The following is a 15,197-nucleotide window of genomic DNA, read 5'->3' on the forward strand; positions in this document are numbered from 1 at the left end:
AGCCGCTCCGCGCGCGCCGGAGGGGCACCCGCGCGCCTGCGCCGGCCGGGACCGCTCTGCGCGTGCGCGCCGGGCCCGGCAGCGGCCCCTCAGCCGCGGGTGCCTCAGTCACGGGCACAGAAACACCGCGGGCACAGGAACGTGACAGTGACAGAAACATCGCGGTCACACAGCCTGGGAAACACCCCGGCATCCCCAGCACAGCCTGTCACCCAACACCGCCCCGGCCGCTGAACCACGGCACTCAGTGCCACGTCCAGTCTTACTTAAACGCTTCAGGGACAGGGACTCTGCCGCCTCCCTGGGCAGACCCTTCCAATGTCTGAGCACTCTTTCTGTGGAGGAGTTGTTTGTAATGTCGATCCTGCACATGTCCTGTCTTCGCTAATTTCCTCATTCCCCTGGTGTCTCAATCACAGAATCCCAAAATCACTGTGGTTGGGAAATGCTCTGAGATCACCGAGTCCAGCCTGTGCCCCATGCCCACCTTGTCAGCCAGCCCAGAGCACTGAGTGCCACCTCCATCCTTCCTTGGACACCAGGGATGGGGACTCCAAACCTCTCTGGGCAGCCCCTGCCAATGTCTTACCACCCGTTCCATGAAGAATTTCTTCCTAATGTCCAACCTAAACTTACCTTGGCAAAGCCTAAGACTGTGTTCTCTCGTGTCACGGGTGCCTCAGTCCTTAGTGCCCCGGTGTCCCCAGTGGCTCAGTGTGTCTGTGTTGGCAGGGGTGTGGAAGAAGATGAACTTTAAGGTCCCTTCCAACCCAAACCTTTCTGTGATTCCGTGGTATCGGCCTGCTGTGGTGCCAGGCACGGCCAGTCACAGTGGCTGGACAGGGGGCCTTGTGCTGGCACGCTTTTGTCCCTCAGGTGTTTGAGGATGAGGAGGAGGACGTGTCCTTGGCTGTGTTGTCCTGGAGGTCTCACCCCTGGAAGTGCCTGTGTGGCATTCACTGCCCCAAGCAGTCCCCAGCCATGTCCCCTGCCCTCTTAGCCTGGGGTTTCTTGTTCTATGGATAACATCACACATAACTCACCTAAAGTACTGCTGTATCCTCCCAACTGGAATCCTGAAGCAGCTCATATGTTCAGAGTAACACTGCATTTTAATGCTTCTTCCCTTTTTTCTGACCTCAGTCTTATAAAACATATACATGCTTTATTTAAAACATGTGGCTAATCCAGCTGCAGTCAGGAGTCTCATTTGCATCAATAAAGCAGGATGGGATGCATAAACTTGCAGTGTTGTGGTCATGGGTTATTATGTTATTAAGTTACTGAGGGCTGTCTAATTTGTCCCTAATAAAGGGCTTCATTTTATAGGTAGGGCTGTAATACAATCCTACAAACGCTGTACTTAGTGGAGAGGGAAGCAATTATGCTGCGAGTCACGGATATTTAAAAGTAGTTTTACAAGCTGGTGTGTACATTACACTCGCCAAAGCATCGGCCTCATCCACTGCCCTTGGAGTGAGTGGTTGTAACTGGTTTGGCCTGTGTAGGAAAGAGGCACCAACCAACAAATTCAGATTATTAAAGGTTGTTGCTTGATGTGTGTCCAGTATCTCCACATAGCGTGTAAGTTGAGGGGTTGGTTGGTTGATTGTTTTCTTTCCATTTGGGATGTGCAAAAAATGGTGAGTTTTTGGCAGCCATTGAAAGTCAAAGATGATTTCAGTCCAAGTTTCTAAAGCTGGAGGAATAGTGTCACTACTGCAGTCTTGTTTTATTTATGTCTGTAGTAGTTTTCTTACCATAGTTCCAGTTTTGTCTTAGATTTATATTGGCACTAAGACTTGTTATTTTTTGCCACTGGAGATCTGTGCAGGGAACAAAAAAACCCCATAAATTGGGAGTGCTGATTCTCTTGTACCTTTTACAGATGGAGAGACTAAAACAGAAATAGTTTTTTTAAGGTGACTTTTTTCCTAGGAAAATGCCTTTTTGGAGCTGAAGTTAAAAAAGAAAACTCTCAGAAACTGTTTCCTTTTATCACTCTGTGTAAATCCCTGACAGTTTTAGAATGTGTTATGCCATAAATATTTTTATACTTAGTAACTTCCTGGTGGCTTATACTTTTGAGTTAATTGATTTATTTATTATTTATTTCACAGCCAAGACTAGTTTCTGTTGCTCCTTGAAGTGAGTGTAATTATGGGTTTGTTTCCTATTTTCCAAATTAATTAGTATTAGCATAAAGATTTACCTTGTAAATATTTATTTGATTCAGCAATCCAAACATTTAAGGACTTTTGGAGACCAAGGCCATACTGCTGTACAATGTAGGCAGAAATTATTTTTCCTTCTTATGCTGCTCCTTTATTTTTTCTTCATTTTTCCCCCCAGATCTCTCAAGTAATTGCAGAACAGCTCAGTAACTCCTGAGTTATTTGATTACATTATTTTTCCCCATTTCCTTATAGTTGTTCTTTCTTTTGTGGCACTCCTATACATGGAACTTGTTTCCATTAGTTGCTAAAAAGGAATGACCTGGCTTCACCAGGTCTCCCTGGAGGGATTCCTGATTTTGGAATGTTGGATGAAGTGAGTGGGGTGGGAGGGCTGGATTTGCAGCAGGCCCTGGGACTGGGCACTGAGTACCTGTTCCATGGGGCAAACCACGGCTTCAGGAGCCAGCTCTGCTGCAGCTCTGCGTGCTGTCCCCTCTCCACTCATTCCCAGAGAAGGAATGGAAGGGAAACACTGGAGAGAAGTCGCTCAAACCACTAAAGCAGCCTGAAAAAGTTCAGCTGTAAGAACAACTCCAATGTCATCTGCTGAGGAGCCAGTGACGGTCACAGGGTGACCATGGAATTGTCCTTGGCACAAACTGAAGGCCATGGAGTTCCCATCTTTGTCCTTTTCAGTCACAGCCTGGGATCTCCCAGCACCCCCAGTGCCTGACAGCACTTGGGACTCCATTTACACCTCCCAAACCACGACATAGCAGAGGGGTCTTAAAATGAGCAGATTTTTAAATTAGTGTTCAGTTCAGAGGGGCGGTGAAAAAACATCTTTATATTGTTGGGTTCACAGGAGGCTGAGGGGTGGGAGACCACGGCAGTGCAGAGTAACCAGTGTTGGTTGGCCTGGCACAAGTAGCAGGGGCAAGGGAAACTTTGGAAAATCTGCTTTTTCAGCTGTCATGGGTTGTTCTCTGCACTGTCAGAGACACCAACACACTTGGCCAAGGCTGCTTTATTTTATTAGAGCAGGCAGATGTTGAATCCTTAAATACAGCTTTGCCACCTCTGTCTTTTATTAAAGTGAGAATTCAACTTACATTCATGAAATTTGTTTGCACAATGCTTTTTCTGATTTTAATTAAATTCACAGAGTTCTTTTCTGTAACAAACTTTCTTTTCAGTGCCAATGTGTTGCCAACCAGCTGGACACATGGCTTCCCAAAAGCTCACATGCTTGTTTGCTAAGCTTGGCAAGTCAAGATCAAAATGAAATTATGATAAAAATCCATGTGGATTTCTAACTTGGAGTCTGAGGTTCAAGACAAAGGTGAGAAATCCTGAAGAGAGTGGAATGCTCTGTAGGTGCACAGATTAGGAAAAGAAGTTTATTTCCTTAGAAGTTAGTGAGGTTGTTTTGAATAATAGTCTGAGATGAAGGTGTGTGACCTGCTGATTCCCTTCACACTGATGTGGCTGCCTCAATGTTCAGTAATTTTAACACTTTGCAAATTACTTCCTGTATTAAAGAAAATGTAAGAGCTCATCTCTTGTTCTAATTATGAAAACTGATACTGAACATGTAATACTTCCCCCAAAAATAATCAGCGTAGTCCTTTGATGAATGTATCCTGCATTAATTTGTCTCAGAGACAGTAACATTATGTTCTCACAGCTGTGTGAATACTCAGTGTAGGTAAATTCCCAGGTGTGACAGGCACGGCCAGTGAGCAGAACTTGTTGCCTGTGCAGGTGGGATATGCAGAGATAATCCAGCTCTTCCTGGATTAATGGGATGGCTCTGGACTCCGTGGTTTTCCAGGGGAGCTCCCAAACATCTATCAATTGGTTTATTCAACAGAGGCTACTGCTTTAGATACTCAGAATCAGCGCTTAGGAACTGCTGATGGCAAACTGATTTCCATCTGCACTTTACAGGTGACATAATATTAGTCAGAGAGCTTTGAACCTGCCAGAGACAGAATATTGCCAGATGTCCTTCACACTGGTGTGAAATCAGTGGAAGATGGTACAGAACTGTCTGTTGGCTGAAGATTTGGTATATCCATGACGCAAAAAGCTTTAATAAATCTCACCTGCTTGTTTGAAGATGTTGTAATGTAAACTGCAGTTATGACTCAGTTCATAACTCTGTGGCTAGAGGATCCTGTAATTGTTTATTTAAATCAGTTTCTAATGGTCTCTGCAGAAACCTTTGAGTTCTGCTTTACTGGATTCAAGGCAGAGGCTACCAAGTAATCTTAGCAGGACTTTGGTTGGCAGGTGTAGTTCATGAGTGATTAAAATCCACTGTAAAAAATGAGTTATTAAAGCAGAGCATGACCTCTCCTGAATTTTGCTGGGCCAAGCCTGTCATGCAATACTCAAGGGTTTATCTGAAGTTCAAGTGATTTAATCAAAATGCTCCACCCTGTCTTTATCTAAATTACAGATGTCAAATGCAACAATGAAAGTATTTTAACACAGAAGTGACCTTGGATACAGAAATCCACATAATTAATAAACTTGTCAAGGACCTGACATGGGTCTTCCCTCGCAGGTCAGCAGGTCTGGTTTTAAAAATTGATCTTGCCATTGGAAGAGTCTTCACTGCAGTTGGTGAGCTGTTTGCAGAGCGTGGTGTGATGGGCCTGAGTGTGGAAATGCCGGAGCTTTGGGGTGACTTCAGCAGGATCTGGCAAGATGGAACTTTCAGAACTGTTTCTGATGAGGTCATTTATGGGAACTGAGCTCCACTAAATAAACCAGGAGCACTGGTACTGGAAGAGGAGTAGGCAGGAGTGGAAGCTGGGGCCTGCCAATCGTGCAGGAGGAAAAAGAATCACAAAATTAACTCTTCTATGTTCATTCAAAGTGATGTAAATCATTTGGTGGCCTTGTCATCGTGTATCCACATGGGAGATCTGAAGGCAGTTCTCAACATGAGAAAGTAGATTATTATTAACTTTATTGATTTGTTAATGGACTAATAATTGTCTCCTCTGTTGCTTGCTATAAATTTCTTTAAGGAGTAGATTATTCAGAGCAAGAGTCTCCTTTGGCCAGCTCTGATTGCGACTGAATAAATGTTCGGGGGAGGCAGAACTTGGGCACAGCTGACTTGTAATGCAGCTGGTGCTGTGTTTAATAATGCACTGGGTTGAGAGGGGGAATAAGAGTTGAGAACAGAGGTAAAAAATGTGGTTGAAAAATCATCTTCTATTTTATCTGTTATTTCAAAGAAATGGTAATTTTTACAAATTGGTAATTACTGATTTTTCTATTGCCTGTTGACATAGAGAGGAAAGTAAACTCTGCAGTCAAGCATTTTACTGAAATTCTAGATATCAATCTCTTTCTTTATACAGGCCTGTTGAACTCTTAACATCCATTACATTAACATCCATCCATAGTATAATCATCTTGGAGAATAAAGTGAAAGCAGTTGGATGTCTGCTTATGCTTTTGAGCCCCTAATAATTTTATTTGCTTTATATTAGAAGCAGCTCTTGTGCAAAGATTAGGTAGATCTCCCCTCTCCTCCTTTCCATTCAGAATTTTCAAAAATGCTTGGCTACAAAGGGTTCCCTCATCCCCTTTATTTTTCTACTGGATGTTGGCAGGTTTCTTCTCCTTTGGTTCATTCTGTATTCTTATGATGCATGTACTGCATTAAAATAACTTGTGGCTGGTGACGTTTTTGCTTCCCAAGGCACCACGTTGGATGCAGGCTGTTCCTGGCTGGCACTTGTGTTGTCTCAGCTTGTGGCCTCCTGTCTGGGACAAAAAAAACGCCCTGCCTTGGAAATCTGGGATGATGAAGCTCTTCTTTTCTGATATCTACCCAGAGGATTGCATTCTTTGCCTGTGTAGATTGTGTAACAAGAGCATCAAGCTCCAGTTTGCCGTTAGGACTCTGTTGTGCGCTTGGTAATATTGATAATATTGGCAATAATGTTTGTCTTTCCCAAGCCAGGGCATGAATTTTCACACATAAAGCAATGTCTGGTTTAATGTGTTCATCAAAGTGCTGCCCTGTCCAGGCCACCTCTTGTTTCCTCACAGTGAAGCTCAGGGGGATCCAGTGCTGGGAACTGACCTGAGAAGTTGCTGCTGGCCCGGGAGGAACCTGGGCCCCTTACCCTGGTTGGCTTCCTGAGCACTGTTGTGTAGAGGTAGAACCTTATAAAAGAAAGGCCTTGTAAAATCAGCCCGTGCTATTTCAGCTGAATTAACAGCTATCCAGTTCCCATGAGAAAGAATCATAAGAAATGGAATCAGTTTGCATAACAATCTGTTCCTGCAAGAAGGCAGTTTGCATCTGTGAAAAATATGAAGTATATCCTGTGAGAATCCACAAAGAAAAAATGTAAACACCTGTGTAAAGAGAGAGCCTCAGCTTGTGCACACACAAGCACCTTCTAACCAATGAATTGAGTGGCAAGAAAGTTACTAACCAATTAGAATTAAACACAGTAACTGGGAAAACTGGATAAAATAGGCTGTAACATTGAAATGGGGCTTTTGCTGCTGGAACTTTGAAGTGTTCTGCCCATCATTACTCACTGCTGCTGTTGTTACAGAGACCACCAAGGAGCAGGAACACATCCCAAGGTCCTGAAGCCAGCATTGGTTTTATCCCAGGAAAACAACCCTTACATGTTCTTAAAAATCAGATTTCCAGCCTTCAGGGGGTGTCACAGCAGCAGAGCCTTTCTCAGCCTGGGACATGGGTGTCCCTCCTCTGTTAAACTGGGTGGGCAGCACCAGGGCTGCCTAAAGCCCTTCCTTGGGGATTTTCCTCCAAACTGGTCTTTGGTCCTTGATCCTTGTGACTTTGCAGCTGGAAGTGCCAGTACTGACACAGCAGAAGGACAGGCTCTTGTGGAGCGCAGGAATTGCTGAAGTTGGAGACAGTGGAAACTCTACTCATGTCAAACAGTCACCTTGATTTTCTACCAAATTGTACCTGTTTTTTGTTGTTAGGGATGGGAAACAGACCTGCTGATGTTGGAGCTGCAGATGTTTCTTTGTTTTGCCTAATGCCTTTATTTCATTTACATTTTTAAGGAAGAAACTTTCTCTTTCAAACTAGAGCCTCATGGGCTTAGCAATACCATGTAACATTTATTTATTTGTGCAAAGCTTTTATTCCAAACATCCAGTTCACCTGTTCAGCTTGACACAACACTGATTGCAAGAGGCTTTCTTGGAAAGTCAGGCAGAGTGTTGCTAAAAGGTTCTGCAGAGAAAACATGTCAGTCCTCAGTAATATCACAGGCACAAATGAGAGCCTGTGCCTCCTGCACAGTTACAGTTTCCACCCCAGCTTTCAGAGTATCTCCTTTTCCTTTCAGATGAATCTGCGTTCTGTATTCACTGTAGAACAACAAAGGATATTACAGCGTTACTATGAAAATGGAATGACAAATCAAAGTAAAAATTGCTTTCAGCTCATATTACAGTGTGCACAAGAAACTAAACTGGATTTCAGCGTGGTCAGGGTAAGTACTGAGGCCTTCCAAATTTGTTAAGCATACACATTCATTGCCTTACATAAAATATAGAGAGGTCTGGAGTCTCTAACTTTATCCTTGTCTTAAATCAGACTTCAGTGTGTGTGTGTGTGACATTCATTTCTACCCAGCAAACCTATTTAGAGTTTGTTTTCACTGAAATATCTTCACATGACTGTTGAATTTAGCAGGGGCCTGGCTTGCACAAGGAGTGATTTTTGTTGTCTTTTGTTGGGATTTTTTAAGTTATTATTTATTAAATTATAGGGTGGCTTGTCCTATAGAAGCTTTGTGTGATGTATTGTATCAGAGCAAGGTCATGTTATTAAGAAACTATTTTTAAGCTAAATAAGTTTCTTTAAATTAATATGTTTGGGGGTAACAATTGTGGAACTATTTCTTTTGATGCAGTTTGTCACACTTGTATTCTACATCACAATCATAAATATTGTGGTCCTTTGTGGTTATTCACAGTGAGGACATTCTTTTCCTATAAAACAAGAATGTCCCAGTGCTAACAGGAGCTCTTCCAGAGTCTATGAATTCCACAGAAAGGGAAATAATAATCCCTTTGTGAAACACTAGACAACAAAATGGCTGTTGTCCGAGAGAGTGCAGAAATAGAAATCCTGAGGCATTAGATGGAAAAATAACAAAGGGTAGTGGAGCTCCCAGGAGCTGCTGTGACACTGGGCACTGAGGAGGAGCAAGTGGGACCAGTCTAGGTTGGTTTTTAATTGGTTTAACAGTGGCACATGGACAATAACAACCCTGCTCCCAAATTCTTACCTCGATGTGTTCCTCCCTCAGAACACTCTGGAAACATTAAAAGTTTCTTTCTCAGCTGGAGGTGGTAGAAGCTGTGAAAGTCAGCCAGGGGCTCAGGCTCCTGGGGCGGGCAGGCAGTTGTAACAGGAATCTGGATGCTGATGGTGCAGCCAGGGCTGGTTTGCTATTTTTGTGCTGATTGAATGTCCTAGAGGAGGCAGCCCAGCTCCCCTCTCCTTGCAGTTCTCTCCATCTTCATGTTTCCTTTCCCTCTCCATTTCCCCTCCTGCAATCAAGTATCATTCCTTCTGTTTTCTTCCCTTCCTGAGCCCTGATTTGCAGCTTTTTCTTACTTAGGAAGTGCAATGGAAACAGATCCAATGTCTGTCCTGCATTTGTCACATTTTAGCATGATCTTACCTTTCTCTTCTTTACACCCATCATTTCTGCTTTTCCTAATGCCCCTTTTTCTGCTTTTATCCTATGAAACTCTTGGTCAGTGATTAGTTCTTTGCAAAATGATACTTGAGTTGCAGCTGGCACTTGCAGATAGGATTGTAATAGGCACATGAATTCCCTAAATACAATTGGTCAGGAGAATGGGACTCTCAGCAGAGGCAAAACTGACCAGTAACTGACATTTTACTGCACATTACAAACTGTGCCTCAAATTAGACATTTTGTGAAATATGACAAAAAAATTAGTAGAGTAGAATAGTGTATGGCAGGGATGGTTTTTTTTGCTGTATGAAATTAGTCATGGTGGTGTCAATGAAATAAATCTTGAGGATAACTTCAGAACAGGAGGCACAAGAATCTCAAGATTTTTGAGAATCTAGGGCTTTGGAATTGAGGCTGGGGTTGTCCTGTGTATGAGTTGTGGATCCAAAGAGGAGAGGCCTGGATCTCTACCCTGTATTGTTCAGGCCTGTATTTCCACCCTGTCATGTTCACTGCATAATCAGTACATGATTTACATATTTGTAAACTTACATCTCAACTCGAGCACTTAACATGTCATCAGACCTGCTTAAAAATGGAATTGCTAATTTTTTCCTGCCTCTTTGACACCTGGTTTTGTGTTTGGTGTGGTTGCTGTCGTTGTTTGCAGACGTGGGTTGGCAACAAGCGACGGAAGATGAGCAGCAAGATCGCCGTGGAATCTGGGGGGACCCCCCCAGGGACTGCCCCTGCCACTCCCTCCGTGCCCCCGGAAGCAGCAGTGAGAAATGTGGTAAATATTGCTCGATCCCAAAGCCAGCAATCCTCTTGGACCTCTTCTAACAACGACGTGATAGTGACTGGTATCTACAGCCCTGCCAGCTCCTCGGGCCGCGCGGGAGCCGCCAAGCACACGAACGCCTCCGTGGCAGAGCTGCACAAAACCTCCATCCCACGGCTCCCGGGCAAGAGCGACGCAGACTTCCAGCAGCAGCACATCCCTCTGGGACGGCAGGTACCCCACTGTAAAAACGCTTCCCTCTTGGTGGGGGAAAAGACCATTATTCTATCCAGGCAAACGAGCGTGCTCAATTCTGCAAACTCCATCTACAGTCACACGAAGAAAAGCTACGGCAGCTCCTCGGTGCAGACGGCGGAGCTGGTGTTACCTCAGAAACCCATGATTTGCCACAGGCCCTGCAGGGCCGAGCCCTTGGCGTGCCAGCGCTTGCACAAAGCCGAGCCCGCGGCCCTGGCGTCCCACGGGCCCCCCGGGCCGAGGGCTCACCCCAGGGACCCCGCGTGCGGCACCCAGAACCTGGAGATCCGCGAGGTGTTCTCGCTGGCCGTCACGGACCAGCCGCAGCGCCTGGTGGCGGGGGGCGCGGCGCAGAAACCCCCCTCGCTGGAGGGCAGCTGCCTGTCCATCGCCATGGAGACGGGCGACGTGGATGACGAGTACGCCCGCGAGGAGGAGCTGGCCTCCATGGGGGCGCAGATCCAGAGCTACTCCAGATACTGTGAGGGCAGCGGCTCCGGCCGCGGGGACAACCAAAGCGCGGCCGGGCCGGGCCGCAGCGGGGGCTGTGGGGCACAGCTGGGCAGTGCCAGGGATGGGCCTGACAATCTCCTGTACCACAGCAGAGAGTTCCACCTGCCTGCACGGACCTCATTGCACACAACATCCAGCACGATTTATAACCCTGCCAACGCAGCCAGAAGTACCTTTTCTCCTCATTTTACATCTTCAAGTCAACTGAGGCTGTCACAAAACCAAAATAATTACCAGGTAATCCATCAGTTTATCTCTGTCTTCAAACCTCAGAGTTGAGGTTGTAGTAAATGCTGTTGGTGGCTATTAAGCAATAGCTTCACCTTTCTGCACGCTGTGCTCCTTTTATGCCTTCCAGTGGAGATAATTCCTTCTCAAACCCAGTGCAGGTAGCACTGCAGTCCGGTAGCACTTCTACCTGTCCAGCCAGCCCCTGGTAGCCATATATTGAAGATCAGTGAGGATTTCATGGATTCCAGGGCTAAATTTTGGCTGCAGGAGGGTCATACCCACGAGCTGGTAGTTGCTCAAGCCTGTGTTGTCCTGCCCTGGCTTTCCAGCACGTGCCATGGCCATTCCTGAGGTGTTCCCCTGTGGACACACATCACACGTGGCACAAGACATGGTTTCCTGCTGACATTTGTGCATTTGCTCGCCCCACTGATGTCAGCTTGGAATCCTGTACCCCCTGTGCAGGTGGCAGTGTCTGTGTTTTGTCAGGGATTAGGATCCCCTGTGATGGAGTTAACTCAGCTTCCTTTCCCACAGCATCTAATTCAAATAATCAGTTTTACATTCAATCCCTTTATTCCTTTTCCTGTACTAAAATCCCTTTAGTGATACTGAGGGGAAATTAAATGCAGATCATTGAAGAACTAAAAGATGTTTAGGAGAAACTGCAGCACTTGACACATTTTTTTTTTAGTTTTTGATATTACAAGGGGAGAGATACTTGTGCAGTAAACATCCAGATTGGTATTTTTCATGGATTTTTACACCATCTGGCATGACATAGCCTGGAGACACAGGTAGAAGTCTTTTAAGGCTGACAGAATGTGATTCTGTGTGTATCACCTGCATGCATTTGCCTGTTATTGCCTTTTTATTTTATCCTGAAAATAAACCATGTCGACAGCCTATCAGCTTTTCCTGTGCTTTGCTCACCAGGATAGAGAACGAGACTTTGTGAATCATGGTTTTTAGGGTTTTTTTAGTTTTTATTTTCTTTTTTTCCTGACTTGTTCCTATCTCCTGTGACCATTTGAAGGAAAGCTTCTGAGTGCAAGTCAGTGCCACTTTTCACCTGAATTATTACTTCTCTGGGTAAACCAGAGGTTTGATGGACAGAGGGTAAATTCTGGGGAGTAGATGCACGTCAGATGGGCTGTTCTCTCCTTTACTCTCACACAGTCTCTCAGTGTTTGCTGTTACTTTTCTTACTTGGTTACAGAATTCCTGAAATGCTGTTTACTTTTGCCATCCCAGTTTCACAGGAGAAGAAAAGCTGTAAATGTGCAGATCAGTCCAAGAAAGGGTTGGCAAAAGTGCTTACGATTGAGTTGAGGACATTTTATAAAGTTTCATGAAGGGAAATCCATAACTGATGCCTCCATCAGCTGTGTGCTCATATTTCTTTATTTCACTCTTGAAAAAGCATCAGAGAGATTGATTCCTTCTATTTTAATTTTTTTAAAAATGAAATTAAGAATAACTGTTTTGGGATTTTATGGGGTAGGAATTGAGTCTTTTTGAAGAGCTAGAACAGTTCATGGTAGATGGTATTTTATCTCCTCGTGTGGTGTTTTATGGATCAGAATAAGATCTCTGGAACTTTGTTTTAGGTTTTTTTTTTACTTCTCCCTGTTGTAACAACACACCTGGTTTTCTGATAAGTGAGGAATTCATCTGTACCCCAGCTGACCTCCATGCCTGTCTCAGACACCCTGCTCTTTGGATTTGGAGTGTGGATGGAGGGAGCTTCTGTCGTATATCCCTTGTCATTCCAGAGTTTTAAACCTTGGAAAAGCTGAGCAGGATGCAGTTAATTCCTTTATTGCTGTGAGCTTGCACCCTGTGAACCCCTGAGGTGACACTTCGGGGTATTAGAGACTTTCTAAGGTGCTGTTTTGAATCCTTTTAGGTTTGTACAGGATGACATTTCATTTTTTTGAAGTCAGTTTATGTTAATTTTATTGCCCATGTTTAGCTAATTTATCCTTCAGCACAGAGATGAAAATCCTTAAACTTGAGGAAATCTTCTTGAATTTAAAAATAGATTAAACCTGAGCTAAATGATTATTGGAGTAGCTGAACATCCAAGCAGATGCTTCTTCAAAGTCAGGACTGTGTGATTCATGTTTTGATGAAGCAATTACTGTCACATATTGGTGGGGTATCTAATTAGCAATTAGTTATAGCTTCCTTACTGGTTCAATTAATCAAATTCATGTTAGTGTAACTTAAGACTAAATTTAATTAAGTGATCAATTTTAATGCCTGAGCAGTTTCAGTAAACAAATTCTTCAGCCTACTTGCTTATCTTAGTTTGACTTTGAGTGTGTTGAAGTAGAGAGGTTACCTGTGCTGTCCTCCAGGCTGAGCTGGGATTTAGTCTTGGTTTCTTCCCCCATCCCTAAGGGACAAGAGTCTGTATTTTTATTTACTCTGTTCCCAAGCCCAGCCCTGGTGCCTCTTTGACAAGGGCAGCTCAGAACAGTGCCATGCACGTTGTCTTCCAGGGGGTTCTCTTGAGATGAGCTTGGCTGGTTTTGACCTCATCCCTGTAGGTGTGTATTTGTCTTCCCAGCAACCCTTAACTCCCTGCTATGTAGATGTTGCTTTATTCCTATAGAAAATCACTTTTTTTTTCATAGCCCCCTTTAAATGAGTGAAGAGGAGGCACTTGGGTGGTTCCTCAGGGTGCCTTTGCAGTGGATTCTGTGGTGTGAAGCTGTTGTGTGGGATATAGGGTTGTAACAGACAAACAGAATTTCTAAAATGTGTGTGTGCAGTGAAGAAATTAATATTTTAGGCTCAAACCCTGATGCAGGCTGGCCCTTGGAGGGGAGGATGCTCCTTTCCAGCCCCCCTCAACCCTCTTTATGCTGTGATGAGAAAGTGTCTGACTTTGGGTGACCTCCAAGTGCTTCCAGCTAAAAGCTTGAAGAATAAAAAAAGCTTGAAGAATAAAAGTGTTTTATGTGCTTGTACAACAGCCACCTGTACCAGGGCTGCTGTGCTTGTTGTGCTCACGGTGCAAGAGCCATCAGTGAGGAACTTTGCAAATACAGAAACTCTCAGAGCAGTTTGGGTCAGTCAGCAGAAATGCACAGGTTTTTTCCTCACAAGTGATTGATCTCTCCAGAGCTGTGTTTGGTCTCTCAAGCATTGCTTGTCTGCAGCAGAAGGTGAACATGGAATTTTAAATGAGCCTAAAATATTCCAGGCTATGGCACACCTCAGATGATCAGGGAAAGCACTCTGAGATTTTTATTTAAGAAAGCCTGACCTCTGGGAATGATGGAGAAGCAATAGGAACGGAAGCAGCTCTCCTTTGCCTTGACAGCTCTTCTCCTTCCTTCTCCATCCTGATATCCCTAATTTTTCTGCTGGTACTCAAATCTTTAACATGAGACAATGGACAGCTCAGTGACAAACATGAGAGCATTTCTTCTGGAAGTTGAAGTGAAGTAATTGCAAAACATGTGAGGGCAGCTCAGTCCTCAGCCCATGTCTGACTCCAGTCTGCTCATCCTGCCAGATGGAAAGGGAAACTGCTGTTGTGAAATACAAGTTTTGGGGTACCAAAAGTACAGAAACACCCAAGTTGTCACTGTGTTATCTTGCCCTCGCCCAGAGAAACAATGTTTTATTCTTGGCAGTAAAGGTGAGTGTCACTTTGGTTTTCAGTCTGAACCTGTTTGCAGACATTGGTGTCAGAATTGAATGCACAGTGCTGAAGTCTCAGTATTGGCTCTCACAGCAACTTAAACTGCTCTTGTTTTCTGTTCTGTTTCCTCCTTCCCCTCTGCAGATTTCAGGAAACCTTACTGTGCCTTGGATTACAGGTTGTTCCAGAAAAAGAGCAGTAAGTACATTTCTCTTTAAGTATCTAATGCATCAAGTGAAACAATGAAAAGAACATTTTTGAGAATGTCAGTTCTGTTTACCTTGGGTGGGATTTTTCCCTTTTTCCTTTGATACAAACATTCTCTGCAGGTGCAGTGTTTCAGTTGGGGTGAAGTTGATGTCTATCTTTAAAAGCAGGTCAAGGTTGTAATCCAGTGTGAGGTGATGCCCAGGTAGGAATCATGCTCTTGGCTCAAACACAACATCTGAGTTGATCAGGACTGAGGGTTTGGAGCTCAGAATATGTTTTTTATATTGAAAGTGAAGTGGTTGTTAATTGAGGCAACTGAATGCTTAAGAGATAACTCCCTCTGCAGCTTCTCTGCACATGCACAGAATTAGTCAGTGCTGGCTGTAGGAACTTGATCAAGTCTAATTTTATCCACATAAATGTCATTTCACAGTAGCAGAATCAGCCAGTTTGGTGTCCTCAATTCACAGACAACTCCAAGCCATAACACAAGGTATGAAACAGCTTTTGTCAGGGCGAAAAAAAAAACCTGCCCAACTCTTTGGTTTAGTTAGTGCTCAGCATTTCCATCTTGTCTTTGAAGAGGTGTCAGTTCTGCCTCCTTGCCAGCAAATCCAGCCTCAGGTGGGATG

The 15,197-nt window shown here is 44.3% G+C and overlaps 1 protein-coding gene across 1 annotated transcript in view; it reads left to right on the forward strand.

Moving 5' to 3' along the window:
- The window catches only part of HDX (highly divergent homeobox), a 41,421-nt gene that overhangs the window by 577 nt on the left and 25,647 nt on the right, over window positions 1–15,197 (forward strand). The window contains exons 2-4 of the mRNA XM_041485192.1: window positions 7,547–7,693; window positions 9,585–10,703; window positions 14,500–14,553. Coding sequence (XP_041341126.1) covers window positions 7,547–7,693; window positions 9,585–10,703; window positions 14,500–14,553 — 1,320 coding nt within the window. The remainder of the gene's footprint in view (window positions 1–7,546; window positions 7,694–9,584; window positions 10,704–14,499; window positions 14,554–15,197) is intronic.

The sequence above is a fragment of the Pyrgilauda ruficollis genome, unplaced genomic scaffold, assembly GCF_017590135.1.
Source record: "Pyrgilauda ruficollis isolate IOZ18807 unplaced genomic scaffold, ASM1759013v1 scaffold7, whole genome shotgun sequence".
In the NCBI taxonomy this organism is placed as follows: Eukaryota; Metazoa; Chordata; class Aves; order Passeriformes; family Passeridae; genus Pyrgilauda; species Pyrgilauda ruficollis.